This window comes from Podarcis bocagei (assembly GCF_964188305.1).
Source record: "Podarcis bocagei genome assembly, chromosome: 10".
Taxonomy (NCBI): domain Eukaryota; kingdom Metazoa; phylum Chordata; class Lepidosauria; order Squamata; family Lacertidae; genus Podarcis; species Podarcis bocagei.
The window spans coordinates 52,034,443-52,062,003 of NC_138135.1; the positions used below are offsets into that span (position 1 = coordinate 52,034,443).

General features: G+C 41.9%; 1 protein-coding gene across 1 annotated transcript; it reads left to right on the forward strand.

Moving 5' to 3' along the window:
- Positions 1-277: 277 nt before the first annotated feature.
- On the forward strand, positions 278-23,240 carry AMIGO2 (adhesion molecule with Ig like domain 2). The gene is made up of 2 exons (XM_081211691.1): positions 278-844; positions 19,503-23,240. Exon 2 carries the CDS (start codon positions 19,573-19,575, stop codon positions 21,121-21,123), a length of 1,551 nt encoding a protein of 516 aa, XP_081067817.1. The 5' UTR covers positions 278-844; positions 19,503-19,572; the 3' UTR covers positions 21,124-23,240.
- The last annotated feature ends 4,321 nt before the right edge of the window (positions 23,241-27,561 follow it).

The window sequence follows — 27,561 nt, forward strand, 5'->3', positions numbered from 1 at the left end:
TAGCTGGCTGCTTCTCATGTATCAGATGTCAAGGAAATAAACAACTATCTGACTTTTAGAAGACATCTGAAGGCAGCCCTGTTTAGGGAAGTTTTTAATTTTTGATGTTTTATCGTGTTTAAAATATTCTTTTGGGAGCCGCCCAGGGTGGCTGGGCAGGCGTGGCCAGATGGGCTGGATATAAGTAATAAATTATCATCATCACCATCATGCAATATTTCCCCACCCGCTGCTCAGTTTCCTCCCGGGTCTTTTCCAACCCAAACCTCCCTTGGGAGACCTCTACACGTGCGGAAGGCTCCAAACGCTCCACCACCGACGGCGCCGCCCCATCCATCTCCAGCGGGGGCGGACCATTCTGCGCCTGGAGTTCGCCCCTGGCACTGCGCTGCCGCTAAGGATTCGGCCCTTGGCAAGCCAACCCGGGAGCGAGAATCGAAACGCTCCTGCCCCTGCGAGCTCTCCGGCAGCTTCACCAGCGCGCTCCGTCGCCAGGGCCGTCCGAACTGGTTCGAGCCCGGCTGACTCGGCCAATCGCGAGGCTCCCGACTCCGGGGAGCCAATCCGCTTCGGAGAGGTGGGCGGAGGAGACGGAGCGGGTGCGCAGGGGATGCCTTGTGCGCGCTTGGAGCGCTCGCTTGCTTGCTTGCCTGGCGCCGCCGCCGCTCGCCCTCCCGCCAGCTCGCTCCCTTCCGCCGATCTCGAAAACTTCCAGCGCACTCCGGGCAAAGGAGCATGCACGGCGGGCGGAGGCGCAGCGCGAAAGCCCAGGCCCCTGGTCCCACGCCGGATCTCCGCAGCTCTTTGCCATGAAGCACTGGCTCCCGCACCTTCAGGATCAGAGGTAAGCTTGGCCGAGGTGAGGGTGTTCCTTTGGAGGGTCCTTCGTGCTGCGCTTTCCTCGTCCAGACGTAGCACTGCGCAGGGTGCTTTGACCCGGGAGGGCAGGGAGTTTTCGGAGTCTCGTCCACCCTTTAAATACACACGTGCCCTAAGGATTATGCACGCGATTCCGTCGCGCTAGGGTAGGCTTCCTAACGTGCGAAATTATGAATGGAATCGGATTCCGAGGGGAGTGGAATGAAATGACTGGGGAGCGACAGAGAAGCGACGCGTCGGCAAACTCTGGAGATATATTTGGTGGGGTGTCGATTATTTTGAGATTTATTCAGCGTCCCCCAGACGTGACAACGTCCCAGAAAATAATGGCCATGTGTTAGAACGTCGAGGCGACACAACAGCTTTGCTGTTGAAACTTTGATGTTCAATTGTGGCCACAAGGAAAGCCTCTGGCACCAGATTTCTAAAAATGAAGTTAGAATCATAGAGTTGGAAGAGACCACAAGGGCCATCGAGTCCAACCCCCTGCCAAGCAGGAAACAAGTTAGGGTAGGGGATAGAAAGAGTAGGATGTGGGGTTGAAAAGGAAAGGGCAAAATGCTGAGGAGAGGAAGTGGAGGTGCATTCCAGTTCAAGGGGAGTTGATACGGCAAACGGCAGATCCCTACTTGCCCCGAGGAAAATGATGGGGGGAGCCGGGCTGCATTTCCGTGGGCCTTTAAGAGCAGCACATTTTCAGGCGCCAAGACAGAAAAGGGAAACGAATTGCAGGTGGAGGCAAATCTCAGTAGGGAGCTGCAAACCTGGCTAGGTAGCGGTAATTGGGAAGAGATGCATTCCCTACAGCAATATGTTGGGAGAAGGTGGGATGTCGAAATTGCATGGAGGTGGCTTAATAATCAGACTCTGTAAAGAAGGAGGTGAGTCAGAAGGTGGCTGGGACAGGTGGGATGAAGTTTAGGTAACAGTGAGCAGTATGAAGGTTGTAACGGAATGATACTGTAGGCCCCAGGCAAAATGTGCAAGAAAGTAATGATTACAAGTGCCAAAAATGAACCTTTGTTGTATATAAAGTCCCTTTTTATTTATGTAAACAGGAGTCCATTATAAGCAGAAAAACTGAGGGATATATATGCTGTTATAAAACTGGTGGGGTTGCAATTATGAGTGTTTACATCTGCCCCTCTCCCTTATCATTCACATAAAAGCAATTAGGAGAGATGCCAATAACATAGATGCAAACTTCTGCAAAGTCTCTTGTGTACAATCAAAGGGTATCTGAATTTTGTTTGATTTGAGCATACACACAGAAAGCAAGGGAGTGGCTAATGTTAAATCCATTGAATTCAGTAGGTCTTCTGAGGTCTGCTTCTGAGTATGCCTTGGATACAACCTTTCATTGCTTTTTATTTGTGAGATGATACAAAGTAATTGCTTCAAAGTAAAATATGGTTGCAAGGTTTTTTGGAATTTGCTTGGTAGATTTCAGTTAACTCCACAGTCCCAAGTAGACACCTTTCCTTAGAAGTAGGTCCCAATGATTGCCCATGGACCATCCTTTCACATAAGCATGCTCAAACTGCAGCCTATAGTTTAAAAATTAAAATTATAGTTTAAAGATTAAAATTTGTCCCTCAGCTGATATGGAAGAGCAAATGACTGGGCAGGTTGTACAGATGGACCCTCTGCTTCCTTGTGCCAAGGTTAAGGGAGAATAATCAGATAACTATCTTCCCATTTTTATCCAAAGCTATCAGACATATTGTGCCTTGGAATGAAACCATTATGGCTTTTCTTCTAGCAATAAGAACAACAAGCAATTGAGTCAGTTGAAATCAATGTCACTATCTTTGCTTAGACCTAGATCAACTGGAATCCTGGAGGGAACATTTTGTACCCTGGTTCAAGTATAATGGGAAATAGCATATGAAAGACAATATTCCCTTCAAACAAGGGGTGGTAGCTTTTCTTTTATCCAGTTGTTATATGCAGGGGAACAAGTAGAAGGAACTTCCCTCATAAAGGCTCTGTATTTAAATGCAGTTGATTAATTGATTAAAATCCATGTGATTAATCAACTTGTAATTGCTTGACAAACACTGCATTAAATAGATATTAAGATTCCTATGCGGGAATCAAAACATAGTTCAGATTCTTGTGGTTTAGCATAATTTTTCTGTGTGACTGGATATCAGCCACTTGGGTTTATTTTTTCATCAGGCAGGGATGATCAAATCAGTCACTATATCAAATGCAGTGGATTGTCACAATTTGAAAACTAGGGAGGTTATTCCCCCCCCCCCCCCGTAACATGCTGAACCATGTTTGATATCCTATATTATTATCATAACTGAATATACAAAGCTCCATTAGAACCTTAATATTCGTCCTGATCAGCACGGAGACAGATGCATATAAAATCTCTTCAGGAACAACAAACCATTCTTTTTGCTAAATACTTCCAATCAAGCAAAATACTAAGTTCAAAATAATGCACAATAAACAAATACATTGCGTGTAATTTCAAATAATTTATTCCTTAGCAAAGCATGATTAAGAGATTCTGTAGGCATAGGATGGGAGAACAGAGAATAAGAAATCTCGTAATCCAACCAGTTAAGCAGTTTAAGGGAGAGAGATTTCAGCAAGTGCTTAATACTCCTGTGGAAATCAATGAATTAATAGCAAACTTTGGCTGGGTAATTCTCAAGCTTGATAATGTATCCCAAAGATTTGCTTATCGTTGTTGCTGGCATCTGGTTAAATTCCAAATTGGTTACATTGTTTTTTGGAAGATGTCCCAAAGAGGACATAGCATTTCTGGTGAGGCCTGTATAGGGTGCGTAATTATTCTTCTCTTTCCTTTTTAAAAAACAACATTAGACATAATTAAAAGAGAAGGATGGTTTCCTTTTGTTAAAAGCATTGGATCCATAGTTTCTTTAACTTTTCTCTTACTTCCCACGGATTTGTAAAATCATGTCCATTGGTAGGGAAGTCTCCAACCCATCCATACCTTCTGGTAGTTTAATTCATTTGCCTTTCTGCTTTTTATCATAAAATACTTATGCTGTCTAAAATACCCTTTTTATTCATATCTGCCTTTATTTTTGTGTTTATTTAATAAACATATTGGTCACTTTTCAGCAAAAACAGCTCTCTCAAAGTGACTTACAAAGAAGAAGATATGTAATTATTACTCATATCCATTAACATTACTACAAAGTTGGACTCGGTTCAAAACCAGGAGCCTGATTTGGAATGCCTGGCTGTTAAAGAATCAGATGGAAATCTTTCTGTTTTATTTTTCTACAAGAACTTGCAAAGGCACAGAGAATATTTTCGTAAGAAATGCATCACTGTTTTTGCCTTAGTATTATCTTAAAATTATATGAAACTTTTCTGGCTGACTGCCCAAGGCAGCTATGGGTAGTCAGCACTGTGCCTTCTAGATGTTTGACTCTAGATCAGCGGTTCTCAACCTGTGGGTTCCCAGATGTTGTTGGACTACAACTCCCATCATCCCTGAGCTCTGGCCTTGCTAGCTAGGGGTGATGGGAGTTGTAGTTCCACAACATCTGGGGACCCACAGGTTGAGAAAGGCTGCTCTAGATGGTCCCATCAGCTCTAGCCAGCATAGCCAATGAACAGGGAGCATGGGAGTTGTAGTGCATCTGAAGGGTGTGGCACCAGCTATGCTTGCCTTAAGCTGTTGGAAACCTCTCTTTTGAACTTCATTTATCTTGGCGGTGGAGAAGCTGTAGTGCTGATCAGTCATCCCTGATCAGTGGCTATGGTGGCTGTGAGAGTTCACTGACATCTGGAGGGCCATGGCTTCCCCATCCATGAGCTAACCATATGCTTCTCTTTTAAAGTTCAGCTGCAGAAATAGCTTAGCAACAATTTCAAGTGAAAGTTAAATAGAATAGCTTTATCATAGCTGTCCTGTCCTACATTTCTGATGTATTCTTTCTTTCGGGGGTGGGGGGAGCCCTGGGTATTTGAAGCAGAACATAAGTGACAGAAAGAATTCCAGTGTGATTCCTGCTATTGAACGGCTGCTTTTCTAAACGACTATGTTGTCTTCAGCCACAAGTGTCTCCCCATATGTAGACACCAGGGGGACTACCAGTGATGGCAGACTTGGGCAGCTGGCTCGAAGCATGCAGGGTGTTTCTTCAGGACACAACCAACCAACAGCCAGCAACTGTTACAGCCGTTTCTCATGAATCGTTGCTATCCGTATTTCCCTTGTCTCAAGATGTGTGGCCTCAGAGATGTTTTGCACATCCCATGTTGAGTAGATCCCAAATGAGGCCTGCGAGTCAACTGTACCTCTGTGTGGGTTGCCTTCCCACCCCCACCCCCAGTCATACCCAGGGCTTTTTTCCAGCCAGAACTCACCAGAACTCATTTTTGACACTTCTCAGGTGGGCACCATTGCCATTACAAGACTTTGGAGCTTTGTGCTGGGCTTTGGAGCTTTGGAGCACAATGAAGAAAGTGAGTCGATTCCACAGTACCCACGTCTCCAACCCCGCTCGCTCTCGGCGCTCTTACTAGAGCTTACCGGGGAGCATGGGAGTCGCTAAGGGTATCTGCCAGAAGACCAGGTCCTCAGAATGCTCAGTCTGAGGTTTTTAGTGGGGTTCCGCGATGCTCTCGCGGTCACCCCAATCTTCAAAGCACGAGGGCTCTTTCAGCTGAAAGAGCTCCAGTCTGCCATTAATCGGGCAACCAGCCGGAAGTCCATGGCTGTTATTTTCCAAAGTACATGACATAGAGCAATGTAACTGGTACAGCAGTACCACACAGAAGTGGTGATGGAGGGACACTACTCTAGCCACATTCATACCATACAACCTTTTCAATACATGAATCTAGACTCAGGGGTTCTAGACTCGGGCATTGAAGGAATAGGGTGGCCATAAAACCATTTGGGAACTTGCCTACCTGTCTTCTCCCGCTGAATAATTGCAATGATGTAGGCTGGTGTTCCTCAGTCTGGCACCCTCCAGATATTTTGAACTATCTATGTGCCTGTTTGTTATGATCAGTAGGTAAGGTTCTCTTTGTGTTCCCTGCTCTGAATGATGTGAGCAGTATGGCGACCCATGAAAGAGTCATTTTGGTGGGGCTCTATTGTGGTGGTCTCCCCAGTGAAGTGCACCTTGCCTCCACAACATATTTGCTGTGAAGCAAATGAAGCTGCTATTATAATAGTTATGAATGAGTTGTATCCAACTTATTTTGACTCAGAGTAGATCCATTTGAATTAATGGACCCAAGTGAGTAATGTCAATTGATTTCAATGAGTCTACTCTGAGTATGTCTAGCATCAGAGACAACCGTAAGCATTTTATTTGAATTTGGCTTTAATAATTGTATTCTATATCATATTTTGTTGTTTGTGACTGTTGTGGGGAATGGGTGATATAAAAAAAAACACCTTAATAAATAAACTCCACATTGACCAAGCTGGCTGGGGCAGATGGGTGCTGGAGTCCCATAACATCTGCAGAGCTCCAGACTGGAGAATGCTGGGGTGCAGTGCATGGGCTGACTTTTAACATTATGGGATTTCAATGCCATCACAATTTGGAGGTTTGTCAGCATTGTGGATTTAGTTGCAGCTGCTGTGACTCAAGAAAGTAGGATTGCAGAATAAATCCCCCAAAAGAAATCTTCTAATCAACCCAGCAATATTGAGATTATTGTCTGAAGGAGGAAAAGTAGGCCTGGGGAAATGGAACCCATGTAAGAACTCTGGGCTTTCTCCAGAATATGAGTTTTTCTCTGAAAATGTCATTACAGTACTAACAGGCTTTAAATAGTGCCAAAAACTGGAAAGCCCCTTCCCTAAAGTATTGTTTCCATCTGTGAAGAGGATTTTGGAATAGGAATGGCCACACAGCTTGAAAAGGATGAATGGAGGATAATCTCTATTTTTCTATGTGTCCAATAGAGACAGAAACCTTATACAGAGCGCAGAAGCTGCAGCATTCAGCTCCTTGTGTTTTGAAACACAAAACCTGCATTTCACAGTCTCTGTATGTAGATAAAACCATACAGGGGGTTTTCTCCTGAGATTCTCTCCTCAACACTCATTAGCAGAGTTGTTTATGATTGGCTGTGAAGGATCAGTCTGTGTTTTTGGTTTTGTTCTTATAACTCAGAGGATAATGCAACATAGGAACTAGAGTAAAACTATAGCAGTACTCTTGGTTAAAGAGTGGAGGTATTTTTTGTGCTTCTTAGAAGAATACCTTATATAATAAACCAGTGAAGTAGTCTGTGCCCTAGATAGGTGTTTTTCACATTTGAAATCCAGAACTTATTTTTCAGAGCTTGATTCGTAAGAATCAACCCAAAGTTTGATTCCTAAGAATCCAGGGGCTGCTTGAAAGTTTAGCAAGACAAACTGGTCCCAGGTTGACCCAGCAGCAAATCAGCAACCAATGCAAATGTCTGAGCACAGGTGTTGTACGTTGACAAGACCTCACTCCTGTCAGCAATTGTTCTGCAGCATTCTTCACTAACTGTAGCTTCTGGATCAAGCATGAGGTAAGACCCACATGGAGCGCATTGCAGCAATGCAGTCTTGGAAGTAATCAAGTTAAACCAGCACATGAACTACTGTGGCAAGGCTTTCCCAATCCATGAATGCCTGCAGCTGTCAAACCGGATGCAATTGCTGACATGCAATTCCTGAATGCAGAAGAATCCTCAAACTTCAAACCTTCTCCTTTGGGGGAATCTAGGGTAGGCAACAGACCAGTTTCTCAGTCACGGGAACAACTCACCCACAGTTTCATTCTTCATTATTTTTCTGCTCCTTTCCTTTCAAATATCTTGGGGTGTTTATCTTGTTGGTCTTCAAGGTGGTGGCACAAAATGTTATTGCTTTACTCAATACAGCTATGACTCAGGCAGTCTTTGGAAGTATCACAGTAAATGAGAGCGGACAAGCTGTGTGTTTCACCTATTGCAAACATGAGTGCTTGGTGTACTGAAAACTAGTCACTGTTGGCATGTAAACTATGCTAAATCATTTCCCTATGTTAGCATCACATCTCTCTGCCTCTTACCCCCCTCAGTACCTGACTATGAATGCTATCTGTAACTATTTGAACCAGTGAATTAAGCAGTGTATCAGTGCTTTGTAGAATACGAATATTTAAGGCAATGTGAAAGATAGCTTTGGTTTCTCTTCTTTATGCAAACTTGCCCAATTGTTATAACAGAGATTAGAAACAGTGAGTTTTAGCTTCCTGTGTATCTTACTATTATTATTATTAATGGGGATGAATGACAGGCATTTGAGATACTTTGGGCTCAGTTTAAAATATGTTGCAGTTTAAAATCTGGCTCAGTTTAAAATATGTTGTAAAATATGGTGTTTAAAATATGTGCAGGCCATTTTTATTTGTTTGATGACATAAATTGTATTAAATTTGGTGCAATCAACCTCAACCTTAGTGGTTTAGGATCAGAAGTGATCCTGGCATTTCATACCTCTTGGATTCTATGTTTACAAAATGTTTGTTGGCTTGCTGGAGCTAGCCATGTGGTTGAAAGGGATGGCAAGATAGCATTATGAGTTGCTGACCTTTTGTCCTTTTTCATGTAATCACCAGTAATGATCCCTACATCTGAATATTAAGCTAGGGTTTTCTGGTGCCTGAACATCACTGTTGAATGAAACCAGCAGCATGCCCTTGCGGAGTTAACATACTGCAGTCAAGGAATTTGTAAAAGAGATCTGCCTGGCCTTTCATGACATTTTAGTTGAACAGACTTGAATCTGCTCCTCTATCTGGCTTTGACATAAATTCATAGTAGTATCCTTAATCACTTCCCTACAAAGCCCTGTTCCAGGATTCAGTCGTTCACTAATGCAGCGTTCGAGAAATAGCATGCTGATTCTTCTGACAAGGATTAGTGCATTCTAAACATCCTGGTGAGTTTTTTTTGCCCCCTTCCCAATAATAATGTCATTGTGACTGCAGAGGTGAATTTCTGGAAAATAATTCAGTCCAAAAATATATTTTAGTCAACCTATTGCAATAATTACATTTCGTATCTTCCTCCGTGACATTTCATCTTTTCCTCATTCCCAAATTATGCTTTAAATTTTCACTGTGCTTTTTATGTGTATTTTTGCTTTCACCTAAGGAAAACTGCTGGAAACCATAGGTTTCCATGTATGGGACTAGGCGGTGGCTGTTTAGCCTAGTACTGTCTACAGTGACAGGTATGGCTTCTTGTAAGATCTCACTCAGAGAAGCATTATTTTCCCAGCCATCATATATGAGATAATTTTCATAAACATTTTGGTAGTACTATTTTTCTTCCGCGAAGAACTATAGTGCAAGATTAGAAGAAGTGAGATCTGAAGGATCCACATATTACTTTATGAAGTGCCAGTCAGCTTAGTTTCACTTTAAAATGCTTATCAAATGAATTCCTCAAATATCCCAAGCAATATCTTATATTTCCATTTATTGGCCAATGGGTAAACACCATATGCAATTACCCCCCAAAACACCATCCTACCTACAGCTCAAAAATTCTTGTTTCTCTCTGTTGAACAGTTGTAACCCTAAATGTCAGGAATGCAAAAGGGTTGCACCTTGAACTTGACCCTAAATTTTAACAAATATAATATGTTTACAATTGCAAAGAAATCAAACTAGTTCTCTAGAAATGCTAAGTTGCTGTTTGTAATGCAAAAGCAATGCATGAATTAAATTATGTCACATCCACACCATATGTTTAAAGCACCTAGCTTCCCCCAAAGACTCTCAGGAACTGTAATTCTCCCTCACAGAGCTACAATTCCAAACACCCTTAAACTACAGCTCCCAGGATTTTTTTTGGGGGGGGGACCATGTGCTTTAAATGTGTGTTATCAATTTGAGCTCATTCTTACTTATCCCTGAGACACGGTCAAGTAGAACAAAACAAAAAAGCAGTAACAAGGACAATGAAAACAAAGTAACTTAAATCTAGGTCATGAAGTTAAAATAGCCATATACCGTATTTTTCGCTCTATAAGACGCACCAGACCACAAGCCGCACCTAGTTTTTGGAGGAGGAAAACAAGAAAAAAAATATTCTGAATCTCAGAAGACAGAACAGCAAGAGGGATCGCTACACAGTGAAAGCAGCGATCCCTCTTGCTGTTCTGGCTTCTGGGATAGCTGCGCAGCCTGCATTCGCTCCATAATAAGCACACACATTTCCCCTTACTTTTTAGGAGGGAAAAAGTGAGTCTTATAGAGCAAAAAAAGGTAATTGATAAACCAATGATAACATATCATCTGTTAATAAATAAACATTAAACAGTCCTTTGATAATTCCCAAGGTCCATCAACAAAAATAACAGAAAATACTTCAGATTAAAAACAAAACAATGCATTTCCAAAACTAAATCCTGACATCAGCAACAAGTGATAGCCCACCCTGCTGCTCTCTATAGCAGAAGCAGCCTTTGTAGCTGGAGTCAGTCAAAGTCTCGCCTTTTCAGGCCAGATCACAATAGGCCAGGTGAACAGTTCTTGTGGGACTTGCAATCCAATGACACTTTGAGGGGCAGCCTTTGTAGGCCAGCCAAGCAGGGAGCAGGACTCACAGTAAAGCATCTTCAAAAGCGGCTTTTGACATCCAGAACAGCATAAGCAGCCTTTTGTAGCTGGAGTCAGGCCAGGTAAAAATAAGACAGATGAGCAGGTATTCCAGAGCTCTCAATGAATTATTTCTGGCACTTGCAGCAGCAGCTTTTGCAGCTGGAGTCAGTCTAGCCCCCATCCTCTCAGACCAGGTAGAAATGGGCCAATAAGCAAGGAGCAGGCCGTGTGGGCTCACAGGAAGATTCATTTTAAAATGTACTGTCCACTTTTCCTCTGGGCTGCATCATTTCGGATTCCAGATGAGGGCTCACATAATTGAATGTTGCTCCCGCTAAACAGAAAAGCTTGTATGACAGGGAGCATGCTAGATTACAGTCCTGTTCACCAGCATCTAATTTTCTAGGTGGGGGTTTTTGATCTTGTTTTTTTGCCTGGAGAAGCATTTGGTCATATGGTACAGCCCACATGTAGGTATCTCAGTTTTCTTTGTTTACAAAGTGGGAGCTGTATCAAGATGTTGCGATATGGAGTGTTCTTTTCAGGAATTCAACCACTCTTTTCCACCACCACCACCACCTCTTCTCTGATTTTTTAAAATAAATATTATTGTCCCCCTACAGTTAATCAGTATTTCATGACTCCTGGGCACACTCAGTACTCATTGGATTGTTGTGAGGGTCCTCCCTCTAGGATTTCTCTTCTAAAGTTCTTTTGTACTGCTACAAAACTTGGCATTCACACAGCCCTGCTGATCTCTCTGTTGCGTGTGTGTGCACAGCAATGTTTTGAATGTGTTTGCAATTGTGCTCACCATCTGAACATCAGAAATGCAGCACAGTGTTTAGAGAGCTAATATCCAACTTTTTAAGTATATAGAATCCTTAAAGTAGCTGACAAATAAAAACAAATAGGTAAATAGTCATAAACAGTATTTATCTTAAGGGTCAATAGGCAAAAGCTTGTGAAGCAGTAACTTCATTATTCTAGCCAATAATGGAGGCTGTTCTGCTTTTAATGGGTTTCTAACATTGGGTTAGAATCCCCTTCCTTTTTCATCAGTGATACAGTGGTACCTAGATCTACGAACTTAATCCGTTCCGGAAGTCCGTTCTTAAACCAAAGTGTTTTTAAACCAAGGCGTGCTTTCCCATAGCAGCAGGAGACTCAATTTACAAATGGAACACACTCAACAGGAAACGGAACATGTTCTGCTTCCAAGGCAAAGTTCACAAATCAAAACACCGACTTCCGGGTTTGCAGTGTTCTTAATCCAAGTTGTTCATAAACTAAGCTGTTCTTAAACCAAGGTACCACTGTACTAAGAATGGTGTTTGCATTTCCTCTTTTATATTATGAATTGGTGGGGAACCCATAACTGATGAATATTTACATTAGATTTTGTAATCTTCCATTTTCCATTTCGTGTTAATGACATTCAGAAGCAATTCAGAAGTTTTTGGGGGTTTCTTCAAAGGTTCTGGCAACATCATATATGAGAAAACTCTTGGTTAGCAAACTTACTGGGTGCTGTTGGACTTGATGGTTGCCTCTTGGCTGACCCTATTTTTTAGTGCTAATGTGACATTAAAATTAGATTGGAGATATATTGCCATCCTGAAGCAATTTGATGGGACATTAGAGTAATTTCTGAATAAGTAATCAGTACCATGCTATAATCTGGTTACACGGTAGGTCTGTTCTTTTCAAAAGTGGAGAGTATTTTCTCCTTGGTTTAAAATTTAGAAGCAAAGAATCATTCTTTCAAAGTACATGATATAACAAATATAAAAAGTCATAAACCCATGTTTCCCCCCTGTATTCTTGGGGTCTAAGAGAACAAGAGTTTTCAAGATCAGTGACAGTGGTCATCCCAAAGTTTTGAAGCAACTGATCTAATAATTTTAAATGTAAACAAATCTTCATAACCCTGAGCATTAAATGTAGCACTCATGGGGCACTATTGTCTTTAGATATGTGGTTCTAGAAACTGGAGGGAAGGGTTATGAAGGGGTGAACATCTGCTTAAATTCTCCTCGTCTCTGATGGAAAGAGGGACATTTGCAAGAATTCTTTCCCCAACCTGTCCTCATTATACCTTTCACACAAATACCCCACCAGCATTTTCTGCATTGGGACATCAGAGAAAACTGGGAGGAGGCAACCGTTGGCTACCGCAAGAGGCACAGACTGCAAATTAAGAGACACAAGTCTCTGGAATTGTGGCGTAAGAAGAAATCCTGCAAGCAAGCAGCATATAATGCCTCCGAGTCTGTCTTAGAGGCTTCTATGCCATACTAGATCAAATGAAGCAAATGGGCTGCTTGGCAGGGTGATTCACACTGGAGCCTGAGAGCAAATCACAGCCTATGGGAACTTATAACCTGCAGTCCTAGGTGAGTCACCACCTAGACCAGTAGAAAACGGACCTGACACCTTCAGTTTCTAGATCTGGCAACTCATGACAAGACGATAGCCTATTTCCTCCATCCAATTAAATGGGTGGGCAGGGTGAGCTTGCCCCTAATTTTCTGCTGTAAGTCTTCATGTTCTTTGTGACTCTCAGTACCTAATTTGGGCTGCTGATTTTGTTTATAATAATGTACCACCGTGTTTGTTAGCATGTCTTGGTGGCATGCACATCCTTGTTATTACTAGGTAACTCATTGGCTGGTATTGGTTGCTTGTATACTGCCACTGTTGGGAAAAGAAAAGAAAGGATCAGCAGATCATTTGGAAAGTGTGATGTGGCATGCAGGTTGCTTATTAAGCACTTAAAAATGTGAGTAGTTGGGCAAAACTAACACAGAGCAAAGTAGCACTCAAAACATAATGTCTGTCACTTCATGTTTCTTAATGCAACCAGTACCATGCCTGTTGATAGGAGTCAATTTGTGCCTAATAAACAATCCAAATGATTAGGGCATGGTTAATTTAACTACCCATCTAAAAATTCTTCCTACCTAAGATTCATGCAGAATGGTTGTCTAGGAATTTTTCTATTTTGGTTGTAGCCAGAAACATAGAAGCAGCTCAAAGTTAGCCTATCACACTGAATTGTTCCGGCTTGATAGGTAATCAAAATTTCATGAAAGCTTCATTTGAACCAAAGTCCTGAATTTCCAAGAGCTCAGTTCCTCTTGAACTGCATAAACTGGAGGAAAATGAAGGGGTGAACATCTGCTTAAATTCTCCTCGTCTCTGATGGAAAGAGGGACATTTGCAAGAATTCTTTCCCCAACCTGTCCTCATTATACCTTTCACACAAATACCCCACCAGCATTTTCTGCATTGGGACATCAGAGAAAACTGGGAGGAGGCAACCGTTGGCTACCGCAAGAGGCACAGACTGCAAATTAAGAGACACAAGTCTCTGGAATTGTGGCGTAAGAAGAAATCCTGCAAGCAAGCAGCATATAATGCCTCCGAGTCTGTCTTAGAGGCTTCTATGCCATACTAGATCAAATGAAGCAAATGGGCTGCTTGGCAGGGTGATTCACACTGGAGCCTGAGAGCAAATCACAGCCTATGGGAACTTATAACCTGCAGTCCTAGGTGAGTCACCACCTAGACCAGTAGAAAACGGACCTGACACCTTCAGTTTCTAGATCTGGCAACTCATGACAAGACGATAGCCTATTTCCTCCATCCAATTAAATGGGTGGGCAGGGTGAGCTTTACGGCGAAGGTGGATCTCCGCTTGTTCTGGGGATAATGGCTCAGCACAGATCCTTACTCCTCTTCTCCATTAATGCTCTCTATCCCCCACCCCCCCAATCCCCAAATGACTATCAGATTTGATGAGCTGGAGAAAAGAAAGGATTGAGTGTTCCAGTCCTTCCTGTCCCCATTCCTCTTAATGTCCACCCTCAGTGCCCATCTTTCCACCTTTAAGCTTGAATGTAATTAACACATTCTGTATTCTTTGCATTCCATTCTCATCACTGTTTCCATTCCTCAAACCCCACACCCATGTCTGCGATACTTCATGCCAGAATGAATTTGTTAAGTCTTTGATATGTTGGTGGTTTTTACTGAGAACTAATGGAGCCTGCATCTGCATTGTCCTAATTTGGATTCATTTTTTTCCTAAGTTAAGTGCAGAGGCAGCCAATATGGTGCCCCCACATTGGGCTACAACTCCTGTTGGCCATCTTGACTGGGGCTGCTGGGAGATGTAGTTCATCAACATCAAGAGGGCACCTCATTGGCTACTCCTTGTCTAGTCTGTGTTGGAATGTTAGAAGACCCATCTTTTGCCTACGATCTTAAACAGGTGTTTGAGATGTTTACCGTATGTTCATAAGTTGAGTTTCTGTGATGCCGAATTTAACTTAACTTGGTGCGGAATTACAGAAGTGTTATGCCAAGTTCTGAAAGTCCTGCTTCATAGTTGGATTACTGGCAACCTCAAAAGGTATTATGTACTCTCCATTAGTATTTCAGAGTGGCATGTTAATACACTAATATCCTAATGTAGGAGTGTAGGACAAAGCAGGCCTCTGTCATAGAATTTACAGTCAGAATAATCATTTTGGGTGCCTTTTTTAACAAAAGCCAACAGCGTTACAAGTAGAATATTTAAAGGGGATAAGAAACTCCATAGAGCTGCCCAACTCTTCCACAAAGCAGGATGATCCAGTACCAACCTTTTCCAGATCTGTCTAATCCAGTGTGCCAGAAAGAGAAAAGAGGCTCATGACACATCTCTCCAGGTGAATGTTTCATTTGCATCAGCATTGTGGGGAAGATCACACCCATTCCTGGTTATACAGTGGTACCTCTGGTTGCGAACGGGGTCCATTCCGCAGCCCCATTTGCAACATGAGCAGAACGCAACCTGCATCTGAGCATGCGCGGGTCACGATTCGCCACTTCTGTGCATGTGCATGACGTCATTTTGAGCATCTGCGCAAGCGGTGAAACCTGGAAGTAACCCTTTCTGGTACTTCTGGGTCGCTGTGGGATGCAACCTGAAAAGATTTAACCTGAAGCAAACTTAACAAGAGGTATGACTGCACAGCATTAAAAAAGCCCAAATATTATTTTACTTGTATTTAATTTAACTAGAACACCAAGTCCAAATATTCTTTGAATTTTACAATGTTAGGCTTTAATCGCTGCCACCCCTCTCTCTGTGGATGTGGGTGTGAATAATCCTTCAATTTCTTGTAATAAAGAAGCCATTGTTTGAGTGACAGGCATGATTATTATTATTATTATTATTATTATTATTATTATTATTATTATTACTATTATTAAATGTTGTTTGGTTGTAACACCTACAGTATTTATCCTACAAGTCCCATAATAAGAGAACTGTTTCCTGCAGATGGGTTTGCATCCATATATTTTTTTTAAAAAAAGGAAAAACTCCCGATGCACATTTGTGTCATCTAGTTCCCTCCAACAATGCAGTGAAAACAAGCCACAATATTCCTGATTCATTTATAATACAACTAAAAAAATGGTTTTTATTGGGGAGGGGGGAGTATCCTAGCAGAAGACCTTTCTATCCTATTTCATAAAATTGATACACTGCTAGATTATAGAAAACCTCAAAGCTGTTTACAAAAAGATAAAACAATAAAATCTAGTGCGTTTTCTGTGAGTCTAACAACTAAAATTGCCAACTTTTATTTTCTCTCCCACTTATTTCATGTTAGGGCACAGAAAAAATCACCCTTATATTTAGACCAAACACATTTTTCTTTATTACCCATGTAGAAAATTCAAAACAGATGGAGAAACATAGATACTTGTTGTTAACATTTAATTATTCTCATTTGAAGAAGATTTAAAATGGGGAAAATACAGAATTTTGAGGTTTGGGGCAAAATGTACAAATGTAAGACTGGCATTTTGATCCTTTCTTAGAACGTCCCCAAGCTCTATTGGATATGAACATTTTAATTATAAGTACATTTGTGATTATTTATTTTGCTAACAAAGTCAACATTTCAAATTCTGCAATAGCAATTCACAAGAACACTAGTATTTCAGTACTTGTGGCTTCTAGTGTCAAGGTTATGAACATTAAAAGAATATCATTTGAACAAATATACTTGAAATGGAGAGAGAAGCTTGGATTTTTACTATAAACATAGCTTTTTGTGAGTGGGGAACGAGGAAGCCATGCAAACTATGAACAGAATAGTTTCCAAACCAGAGCTTCAGCTGCTGCCATTTTTTAGACTTATTTTCATAAACTCTCTGCGGTCATCGGCTGTATGCCCCTAAATACCAGTCTGGGGCAGGAGATGGATATTGCACTCATGTCCTACTTGAGGGAAAGGATTATGTTCTTAATCTTGTTTGGGGTCCTGAGGAGCTCTTGAGAAACTGCAGTCTTTGGGCTAAACTGATGTGATATTGATTGCATGAATGCAATAGCGTGCCTGTTTGTTTGTTTTTGCAGTGGTTTTCAACTGCACAGAGACTTCACCCGAATATCTTCCTTTCATGTTAGACAAGGGGGGGGGGGGTGTGAGGAAGGACCTCTAGAGGTGTGGAAGTCCTGTGTGAACACATTTTTGCCAGTGAATATAGGGGGAAAGGCACAGTCAGTATTTTTATCAAGTGAGTACCACTCGTGGTGATGGGTAAACAAGAACTTTGCTAGCCATCTGTAATGTGGAAACTGTAGTGACCCATATCACAGGATAATCTTGAGGATAAGCCCATGAGAATTATAAATACAGCTGAAACATACTAGATGCACAATACAGAATGAAACTTAGAGTATTGAATGGCACTATTTAGCGGGAAGAAACCCCAATTAAAATACTTGTTATTACATATTTTTACATGGCTGTTCATTTGTCTACATTTTAGAATTTTATATATGGATGTTTTATGATCACCAAACCTTTATTAGGCACTACAAATATAGGCTAAGTTGTAAAAGTGGACTGAAACTTCAATCAAAAAACCAATAATGCCAGAATTGATCATTGGAACCCTAAAGATCCAGCACAAATGAATCTGCAAGATTTTGGCACTCGAAGTTAGTTTGTTATAGTAAAAGAATGCTATTTGCAAATGTATACTGTGTGGTTCAGAATTTCCACAAGGTGCAGAGTAACAGTGTTACCTAATCAGGAGGTATCTTTTGCTTATGATGCAAGTTGCTAGGCAATGGAGAAGAAGAAGAAATAACCAGGCTTGTTCTGTGTTGGTGCTTCATAATAATAAGTCACTTAGCAGTGCAGGCATATTTAAGGGAGCCCAAGCCTTCTAAGAACACACATTTTTTTCTTACACTGTAAACTCACATTATCATTCACTTTTTGCTATCGTTGCTTGTTGAAGCAATAGGGAACAATCTTGTAAAGGTAGTTTTTAATTCCGATCTCATCCTTCACCCTTCTCCCCTCCAAGTGACCCTAATACCATGAAACAAAGACTGCTAAAGAATATAAAGCAGACAATAGCAGACAATAGCAGCAAAACATCTGCCAAGTACAGTGGTACCTTGGGTTAAGTACTTAATTTGTTCTGGAGGTCCGTTCTTAACCTGAAACTATTCTTAACCTGAAGCACCACTTTAGCTAATAGGGCCTCCTCCGGAGCATGTGCCTCCGGAGCATGATTTCTGTTCTCATCCTGAAGCAAAGTTCTTAACCTGAGGTAATATTTCTGGGTTAGCGGAGTCTGTAACCTGAAGCGTATGTAACCCGAGGTACCACTGTATGTGCAAACTAACTACATAGGGAGGGCAGGAATATGATCGTATATTTCAACCTACAAAAACCATTTCCACAAGAACTGGGCTTTATGTAGCTGTAGAATCGTTTGAACTTGCTTGCCCAGGGTAGGCATTAGGGCAATTCTAACACTGGATCTCCTGGGACGCTGACATTGCCAGCTCGGACACCAGGATTTCATCCAGGTCACCCATTTAGGAAACCAATTCAAATATGCCCACAGGTAGGGATGAAACGATCTGTCAATTCCGTTTCTTTGCGTTTCTCATTTTTCCCAGTCTTAAATTTGGTTCTCCACATTTACGAATTTTCATTTTAATCTTAATCATGAAAATTATTCAGCATTTTAGTGAAATTTTGTCCTAATGAATATATTTTGGTGTGCACACATTGATGTACACATTTTGCAAGCAGTTTCTCCTAAGGCATGTTCTTGGTTATTTTTAGCCAAATATTCGTATTTTATGCACACATTCACCTAATACGTGCATTTTTTGAAAAATGAGAAGCAGCATCACAAAATTCAGATTAGTGTGAATTTTAAAGTATGGCTCTGTTTCTGTTCTCATATTGGATCAGAAAGTTCAAATCTGATAAATTCAGCTTCCTATGGGAACTGAATTGAATTTTTCTCCATCCCTACTCACAGATTACATTCTTCTCAGGAGCATATGAATAAGCCTTCGTATGTTTGGCATCTTGACTATTCCTGTTCAATCAAGTGCATATCTGTGTCTATTTGGGGCCATCCTCTGAAAAAAAAGGTATAACAGGATCTCAGGAAAGAGCAATGTGTTGCATCAGATACTGTGGTAGTACACACTATTGTTTGTTTACAAAATATTTATCCTGGTAACCTGTTCTACTTCTTTTCAAGATGTCGTTTTGATTCATCCATGCACCAGTGGCTGGAAGAAAAACCGCACATTGACCCAGTCAATGTTTGGCACAGGGCTTTTAGGTTTGAGACAATGTGCACCAAGCTCTGCATTTGAGAAGACCCATAGAGTTTGAAAGAGAAATACAAAATGACATGGTGTGTAATGCTAGGCCTTGCAAAGAGATGGGCAGTCCAACTGGAGAGTAATGTAAACTGGCAGATATCAAGTTTAGAAACTATTTTGATTTATAAAAATTAGCGCCATACCCTAAAATTGGTTCAGGAAAGCTATGAGATAGCTCACTCATGTAAGGAAACGATAGCTACACAGACTCCTGTCTCCCTCCCACCCTGAACAACACTGAAATGCTTTCTGGTGACAAACATGCCACTGTGAGACGTTGGGTGATTTGAAGAGATTAATATTCTTTATCTTTCTCTTAACAGTGACTGGCGCAAAGCTAACTACATGTATAAAGTGTGGCAAGGAGCACTGGGAGACGGCTAAAACACAGTCATGTCTTCAGTTTGGCACACCATTTCAGCTCTTCACGTGAACTACAAGAAACTGATATGCCTCTTGGTCGTCGCCATAGGTGTATGCCGCAGTGCCTCTGCGATGTGTCCTGTCGCTTGCATTTGTGCCAGCGACATTGTGAGCTGTACCGGCAAGAACCTCTCGCGAGTGCCCGCAACGCTCTTCAAGCACACGAAAAGATTGGATCTCAGTCACAACCGAATTGGGATTTTGGATCACGACTGGATGCCAGTGTTGCTTGATAAACTGGCCACCCTCATCGTCAGCCACAATGGCATCACGAGTATCTCCGCAGGAAGCTTTTCTGCGACTCCAAATATCAAGTACCTCGACTTGTCGTCCAACAGCTTGAGGTCGCTTGGCAGTCCTGTCTTCCAGGAACTGAGAGTTCTGGAGATTTTGTTGCTGTATAACAATCACATTGCCCATGTCGATTCTGCTGCTTTTGGAGGGATACACAAATTGCAGAAGCTCTATTTGAGTTACAATTCTCTCTCCCAGTTCCCGATCGACTTGTATATTGGGAAACGTAAACTCTCCGAACTTGTGCTATTAGACATTTCTTACAACCAAATCCAGTCGATACCTATTCACTACATGAGCTTAGTGCCGGCCAGACATCTTAGTGGGATCTATCTTCATGGGAACCCCTTTTACTGTGACTGCACACTTTACTCCATGCTAAACTTCTGGTATCTTAGACACTTCAGCTCGGTGGAAGATTTCAAGGCTGAGTACACATGTGTGTTGCGGTCAGGCTCCAATATGAATAAACTGCCCTTATTGCACGACAACTACTTGAATTGCTCGGAAAGCACCATCAATGGCTCTTTCCACGCGTTTGGCTTTATTCAGGAAGCTCAACTTGGGGAGAGGCTGATCGTACCTTGCGACACTAAAATCAGCGATGCAGGCACCCGCTTTGTTTGGATCAGCCCAGACAATCAGTTTTTGGAGCCCAGCAAAGATATTGAACACTTCAGAGTATTTCTCAATGGGAGTCTGGAAATCGACGAGGTCCAGTATGAGGATGCTGGACTTTATTCCTGCATTGCAATAAACAGGAAAAGACTGTTGAATGAGACCATCGAGGTGAGGATCAATGTGAGCAATTTCACCGTGGACCGGTCTCACTCTCACGAAACCTTCAACACGGCTTTCACCACCCTCGCCGCTTGTGTAGCCAGCATTATCTTGGTCCTCCTTTACCTCTACCTGACGCCGTGCCCTTGTCGGTGCAGGTCCAAGAGAAGAAAAAGGCAGCCAAGCCAAAGTAACCCACATGCCTCCATATTGACCTCGAATCCTCCCCTGGACCTTCCAGCTGATGAGAAAAAAGCCAGCAGCGGCAAGAGGGTGGTGTTCCTTGAGCCCGTGAAGGAGCCAAAGCCGGGACAGAATGGGAAAGTAAAGATGTTTCCTGGTGAGAACATCATTGCGGAAAGTATCCTAAAAACTCCCCGAACGAAATCGGAATCTGATTCCATGAACTCGGTGTTTTCGGACACGCCTTTCATGCCGTCCTCTTAGCTTCCTGCCTGCATTCGCATTGTATGGCTAACTCTTTCAACAGCTAGCTGTCCTGCCTCTAGCCAATCTTAAAAGAATAGGGGAAACTCTTTCAAACCAAAAGAAATGGTGAGGTCGTTCTGATAGGTGGTGGTTACATGCCCTTCATTCTGTAAACCTGGACCAGTGCTGGGGAGGAACACTTTGCTAGATGGCTTTTGCAGCTCTCTGCTTTGAAGAGGCCACATCATGGCAGATGCCACTGCTGTTTCAGTTTCTGTGCTTATAGGCATGTGAGTGCTGTTCAGTGAGTGGCGTTTGTACACCGCTCCCATTCACTTCAGTGAAGCTTGTATTGGAGAGCTTCCCAGCAGATTAGATCCTTGGCTGCGTACCTGTATAGAATTTGTGTAACTGTAATTATCAGGGATCAGAACCACAATCAATATGGCTCCTAGAGCTTAGATTGATAGGGAAAGAGAGAAATAGCCATTTACTAAACTTCTGGTTTCTGCCTTTAGGCACTGAGCACATAACAGAAACAAAGGAAGTGATACAACAGAAATATTTCAGAATGGGCTTTTGTGTAAATTATGACCTAAGCTTTGTGATTTTGGGGGGAGGGGAGGTGTCATCTCCTTCTGAATACTAGAGATTCAATAGCCAGTAACCGAATGTATGATTATGTGGTATAAATAAACTTTCACTATATGAAAACTTTGACAGAAAACACTTGTCCAAAGTTACGATCTATAAACCACTTGAGCCTTTAATGCTTTTCTCTCAAAAGGGACAGTGCTTTGGTCCTATTAAGAAATTGGAGCCAGAGCGATGTTCAACAGCTAAAGTTTCCCCACCAGTGCACAGAGATGGGAGAAGCTGCACCTTTGGAATATCTGGGTTCCTCACCATTCTTAAAGAGACAGGAGCTATGTTGCTTCTGTGGCCACTTCAGCCTACCTACTTATTTTGAAACTTGCATATGTGGTGTGTGGCTTGAGGACAAAATATCTTAAGAGAGGAAAGCAAAGGATTCGTTTGGAAGTAAAGGAACCAGGGTTTGTGCAATTAGATGTTTTGTATATGAGCTACTGCACTTTGAACACTTTTGCTGACTTAATGAGAGCCATAATGGAAACCACCAATCCCAAATTGAATCCAGCAGGAGCAGCCAGGCCTTCTCATTATCAGCGATGAAATGGCTGGCGTGTCCGGACATTGCCTTCTACAGCTGACGGGGGAACCTGGTTGCATCCAATTTCCTGGATTGCAGCCTTACTTGGAAGAATCGGAGTAATTCGGCAGGTTTTTCAGAACATATTAATGTACCAATTTACAGGCATATAAATGACAATGTATCAATTTACAGGCATATAAATGATGATGTAATGAAATTTGCATTTCGTGGTTTGATATAGAAAGCGTCAATTAAGTACTTATTTCTAGGCTTTTCAGTTTCGAGAATTTTCCATTCCTAGCAGAAGAACTAGAATTTTGTAGGATTAGGCCTTTATAGTGATTTCCATCTGCTTTAGTATGGTTTTTGTTATAAAATAGACTACAAAAAAGCCGTGTTGTTTCTAGAAAACAAAAGACCCCAATATTTTAGTGTTGTTTGTACTATTTGCACTCTGATCAAGTAGGTATACTTTGCTGCAACAGAACATGGAATAGCTTGTTCAGCCAAGGCTTCAGTAGCATTGTGTCCTTGGGAACTGGGAGAAGCCAGCCTTCATGTTTTGCTTGCCAGTTGCAATCATCTTATGAAGGTTGCTGTCAAATATTTCTCATGTACGGTTCTGTGTGGCACTTGGAATGCCTTTGGGATGACCCTTGGATGAGTTTTCCCCAGTCCACCCCCACTTCTCCATCCTCAACTGAGCCAAGCAGAAGCTTTATATCACACCCCCTAAGTTGTGTTTGATGTCTGATGTCTGGCTGGCAAAGTTTCACTAACCCTGTGATGCTCTGTGCATAAAGTACTGTCCTGGCATCCCAGATCTGATCCATTCCAATAGCTATGTTTCACTGATGGCTGTGGTTGTTTAGTTTGAGCCTTGGAAGATCTCACATGCTAGTTCAAAAGATCAAGCATAGGGCTGGATGATATCCGGTTTTCAACTTTGTGATATATCACCAGCTACTGCATCAGGCTATGAAATCACAGCCTAGTGTATTATGACAGGTATAGATACGGTACTTGCCCAATCTGACCCCCTCAATATTCTGTACTACAGCTCCCGTCATTCCTGAAAATGACTTTTGGCTTGGTCTGATGGGAGTTGTAGTCCAGCATTAGACTGGAGAAGGCCAGAGGAAGAGCTTCAGTTTGAGAATGGAAGTTGGGTGTTGAATTTCTAAGCATAAAAATAATTGGTTGTTTTCAATGTAAGCATTGCCCAGGCAGGCACATTATGTGACCCATGGGAGCAGCAAAGCAACCAGACTGTACAACGGTGATGGGATAAAAGCAGGTCAAATCTCTATTGACAGCAGCAGGCAGGGCAAGGGTTGGCATGGCACTGGGTCCCAAGATCAGTTCATCATTCCACAAACCCCATGTTGATGGAATAGATCTGCTGGGCTTGGATCGCTCCAAACCGGTATGACAGGAGTCGGCCAGTGTTGAACCTTGCTGTGGTGTACGCCAAGCAAACAAGGCTTCACTGGGGGACCAGGGTGCAGATTCCAACCAGGCAGATACTGAACCCACAATTGGGTTTGCCGTGGTCAATCCTCCCCTCAGGCCCCTTATGGAGGCCCCCTATACTATGTTGATCCTGACCAATGCCATTTCCACCCTCATACAAACAACATTCTTATGCCTAACAAAGGAAAGCCACAATTTCACTGAGGGAAAGGAGAGAGAAAAACCAACCAAGTGCCAATCAGGTTGAGAGAGAGAAATTCCTTTCCTGCCCTGTCAACCCGTGACCCAAAATTGCTCAGTGAAGGCTCTAGCCCAAGGGTGGGCGAGTGGGAAGCTCTCAAAGCAAAATGACTGTGAGCTCCAGGGGAAGCAGCCTTATATAGGCTTTCACCTCCCCTCTTCAGCAAGGGCTCATGGGGCAGCTTTTCCCCATGTGTCCATCACACAGAGAAGATACTGGGTGAAACCTTGCCCAGTATTTTGCTGCAATCTATGGGCCACAGCACTGCCAGGCAAAGTCATCCCATGCTTATTTGACATGGAATGGGGCCTATCAATGAGAGAGCCTTTTCAGCTGTGGCACCGTGTTGCTGGAAAACTCTCCAGACAGGCTTACCTAATGCTAACCTTGGTCATGTTTGTGGCACCACGCAACCTCCTCTTTACTTTCCCACCCTTTTAAGACCTTGGCAGTTGCACAGATTCATTCTGGTGCTGTGTGTGTGTGTGTGTGTGTGTGTGTGTGTGTGTGTGTGTGTGTGTGGTTTTCATTTCACCATGTGAGTTGATAGTTACTCATCACATTCCTATGCATATCTATGCCAACACAAATATCTCAATTGTCTAAAGCACCTTAGAAGCAGTTCTGGTAAAGGGCAGTATAAAAATACTCTAAACAAAGAAATAAGCCCTCAAGTTGTGACATTCTGCATAAGTGTGACAGAAGAGCGTCAAGGAAAATGTTCCAGCCGGCTCACTGGATAATGAAGAATTTGCTGCTGACCTTCGGAAGAGCATGACCTAGCCTTATAAGAAAGCGTTGCTTAAGGAATCTATTTTTTATTGACGGAGAGAGAAAGAAAAGTTGCAGGATTTGCTGCTGTGTGCCATCTGTGCATGGACAAATTGGACTGTGCAAGGAGGAAATGAGTTATTGTAAAGAAGGAACATTTTGTATTTTCGTCATGGAAAACTGGTGGAAACAGCAGTGTTTGAGCTTTTAGCATTTGGTCTTTAACTGATAGGTTGGGATATTTTAGTTAGAAAAGCCATTACTTCCTAGAGGTTGGGCACAGCCGATTATACCCCTTTAGAAGTCCTATTCATTGCTCTGTGACTTGTGCAGGATAAAATCCATCGCTTTAAGTCACCAAATGATTACAAAATGCAAAGTAACATGAATAAAATAACCACTGGCTCTTGAAGTTGTTGTCCAGTTATGAGAACTGGAAATGAACCTCAAAATCAGCCCCTTGTAATAAATATGCTATGCTGAGCACATTCAGTTCCCAATATTTGGGGCAGTAGTTCTGGTTATCAAATTGTGCAAAGTGAATTGTTACTTCAGTAGCATAGATTTGTATATCATAGAAGAGACTGATGCTCAATCTGCAGTGAGGAATAATTGTAAGAACAATCAAAGGTTTGCTGGATCAGATAAATATGAATGTTGAACTTTTTAGCTTATGCCTTGTACTGATAATTTTAGTGTACATTTTATATTTTATGCAAATTTCACAGAGGTCTTTAGAGTTAAGCAGTATGCAAATTCTGCTAAATAAATAAATGTCTACAACTATACATATTCTGAGCGCAGGCACAATGGTACAGCTGTTCTGGAAACACACATTCTTCCCAAAATTTCAGAGAGATTTTGTTCCACCAGTTTGTAACAGAACCGAATTGTACACAGCTGTGATTGGGTGAGCAGTTGTGAGGTGATAATCCGTTCTCACCAGGTTTGCAACATTGATTTTCCTGTTTTAAAGAATGAGGGAACTAAATAATATTTCACTGATTGAATGTACATGTAGCGCTTTTGAAAGTGAAGCTGGAGAGCTCTTCTGAAGCGTACAAGATTGACGACACAGTCAGTATTGAGTTGTCAGCAAGGACACTTGACAAATAAATTGCGAAGGTGCAGAGAAGCCAGGCTCAGCACAATAAGAACAAAAAACCCACCCCATGCTCATTTCTGTTTCAGTGTATGCTTATACACAGTCCATGTCAGCTTGCTATTTTTTAAAAGAGCTAATTAGTATTGTTAAGTATTTGGTTTCACTCTTTCTTTTAGCCATTGCTTTGAAGTGTACTGCTATACAGGTATTTCCTAACAATTTAAAAGCTGTAAATTTGACATTAGGGGTGGACTGGTACTGCAATTTGTCCATGTGTCATGCCCTCCTCCATCAGCCAGCCCTTGCGTCCGACCTGGACCCTGCAACCATCTTCTTTGTAGTCCTTCTTTGTGTGCTTCCTCCACTGAAGGTCTGGAGGCTGGCAACAGAAGAGCAGGCCTTTTCTGCAGTGGCTCCCTGTTTGTGGAATGCTCTCCCCAGGGACACTCACCTGGTGCCTTCATTACATATCTTTAGGCGCCAGGCAAAAATGTTTCTCTGTAACCAGGCCTTTGACTGATAAACATTCTATGGCCTTTTAAATGTGTTTGTAGGAGTGGGGGCTATTGGTTGGCTTTTGTTTATTTTATATTATTTATTCTCATTTTGTAATTTTATGCTGTGGACTGCCCTGTGGTCTTCAGATGGTATACAAATTCAATAAATCTCAGACAGCCTAGAAAATGAATGGTTGCAGCTTTGAATTATCCCAGTATTTTTAAATGATATCTTAGTGGGAACTGTCTTACTTGGCTCTTCTATGTTTTCAGTCTGCCTCTTATCATTGTTAGGGGTTGTAGCTAATTAACTAATACTCAGAGAAGACCCATTGAAATCAATGGGCTTGAGTTAGTCAATGGACTATTTCAGTGGGTCAATTCTAACGATGAATGTGTCAGATAAACCCCCATGTTTATTTGCTGGTTTTATATTTTACTTTATTATTTATCCAGCGTGTGAATCATTTGATTGAACTGCTGAATATCACCCTGGAATGTTTTGAATGAGAGTGATTAACAGATTTTTTAAAATGCTAAAACACCATTAACAAAATACAAACTCTCGGTGTATCTCGCCTATCTCCTAACTGTAAAGCAAACGCAATTCATCCCATGAAAGAGCACATTTATGTAACCCACCAGCAGTAAACTAAGTTAGCTAAATAGGACCAAAGCACAACCTCCATAGAAATTAGTGCTGGCGTCTAAATTGATAGAGAGGATTTAGGCAACACAGCTGATAAATCTCTGAGTTGAACATGGAGATCAGCTTAACTTACCTTCTTGGACTTAGTAAATCTACTTGATGTGTCATCATGACTAAAGCTGTTCTATGTCAGTAGATCAGAGTTTTCTCTTTGATGTAGTAGCTGCCTGTAGGTATTTTATTATGGTCCTGAAGCATCTGTTTGACATACTCTCTGAGGACTAAAAGTTTCCATGGATGTATTTTTATTTATTTTTGTCCTACTAATGCAAAATCATGATACATGTTATCAAAGTGTTACATTCTAAAACGTTCAGGTCAGGTATTCAGAAGACTGCTCTGTAATTCCTCTGAGATGAAGACATGTATTTGTGCAAATAAAAAATAAAGAAAAGATCTGTTTATTGCACACAGCAAGAGGGGAACATTGGTATATCCCTGCTGGAAATGTGCAGCTGTACATACGTCCAGGGATGATCGCATTTG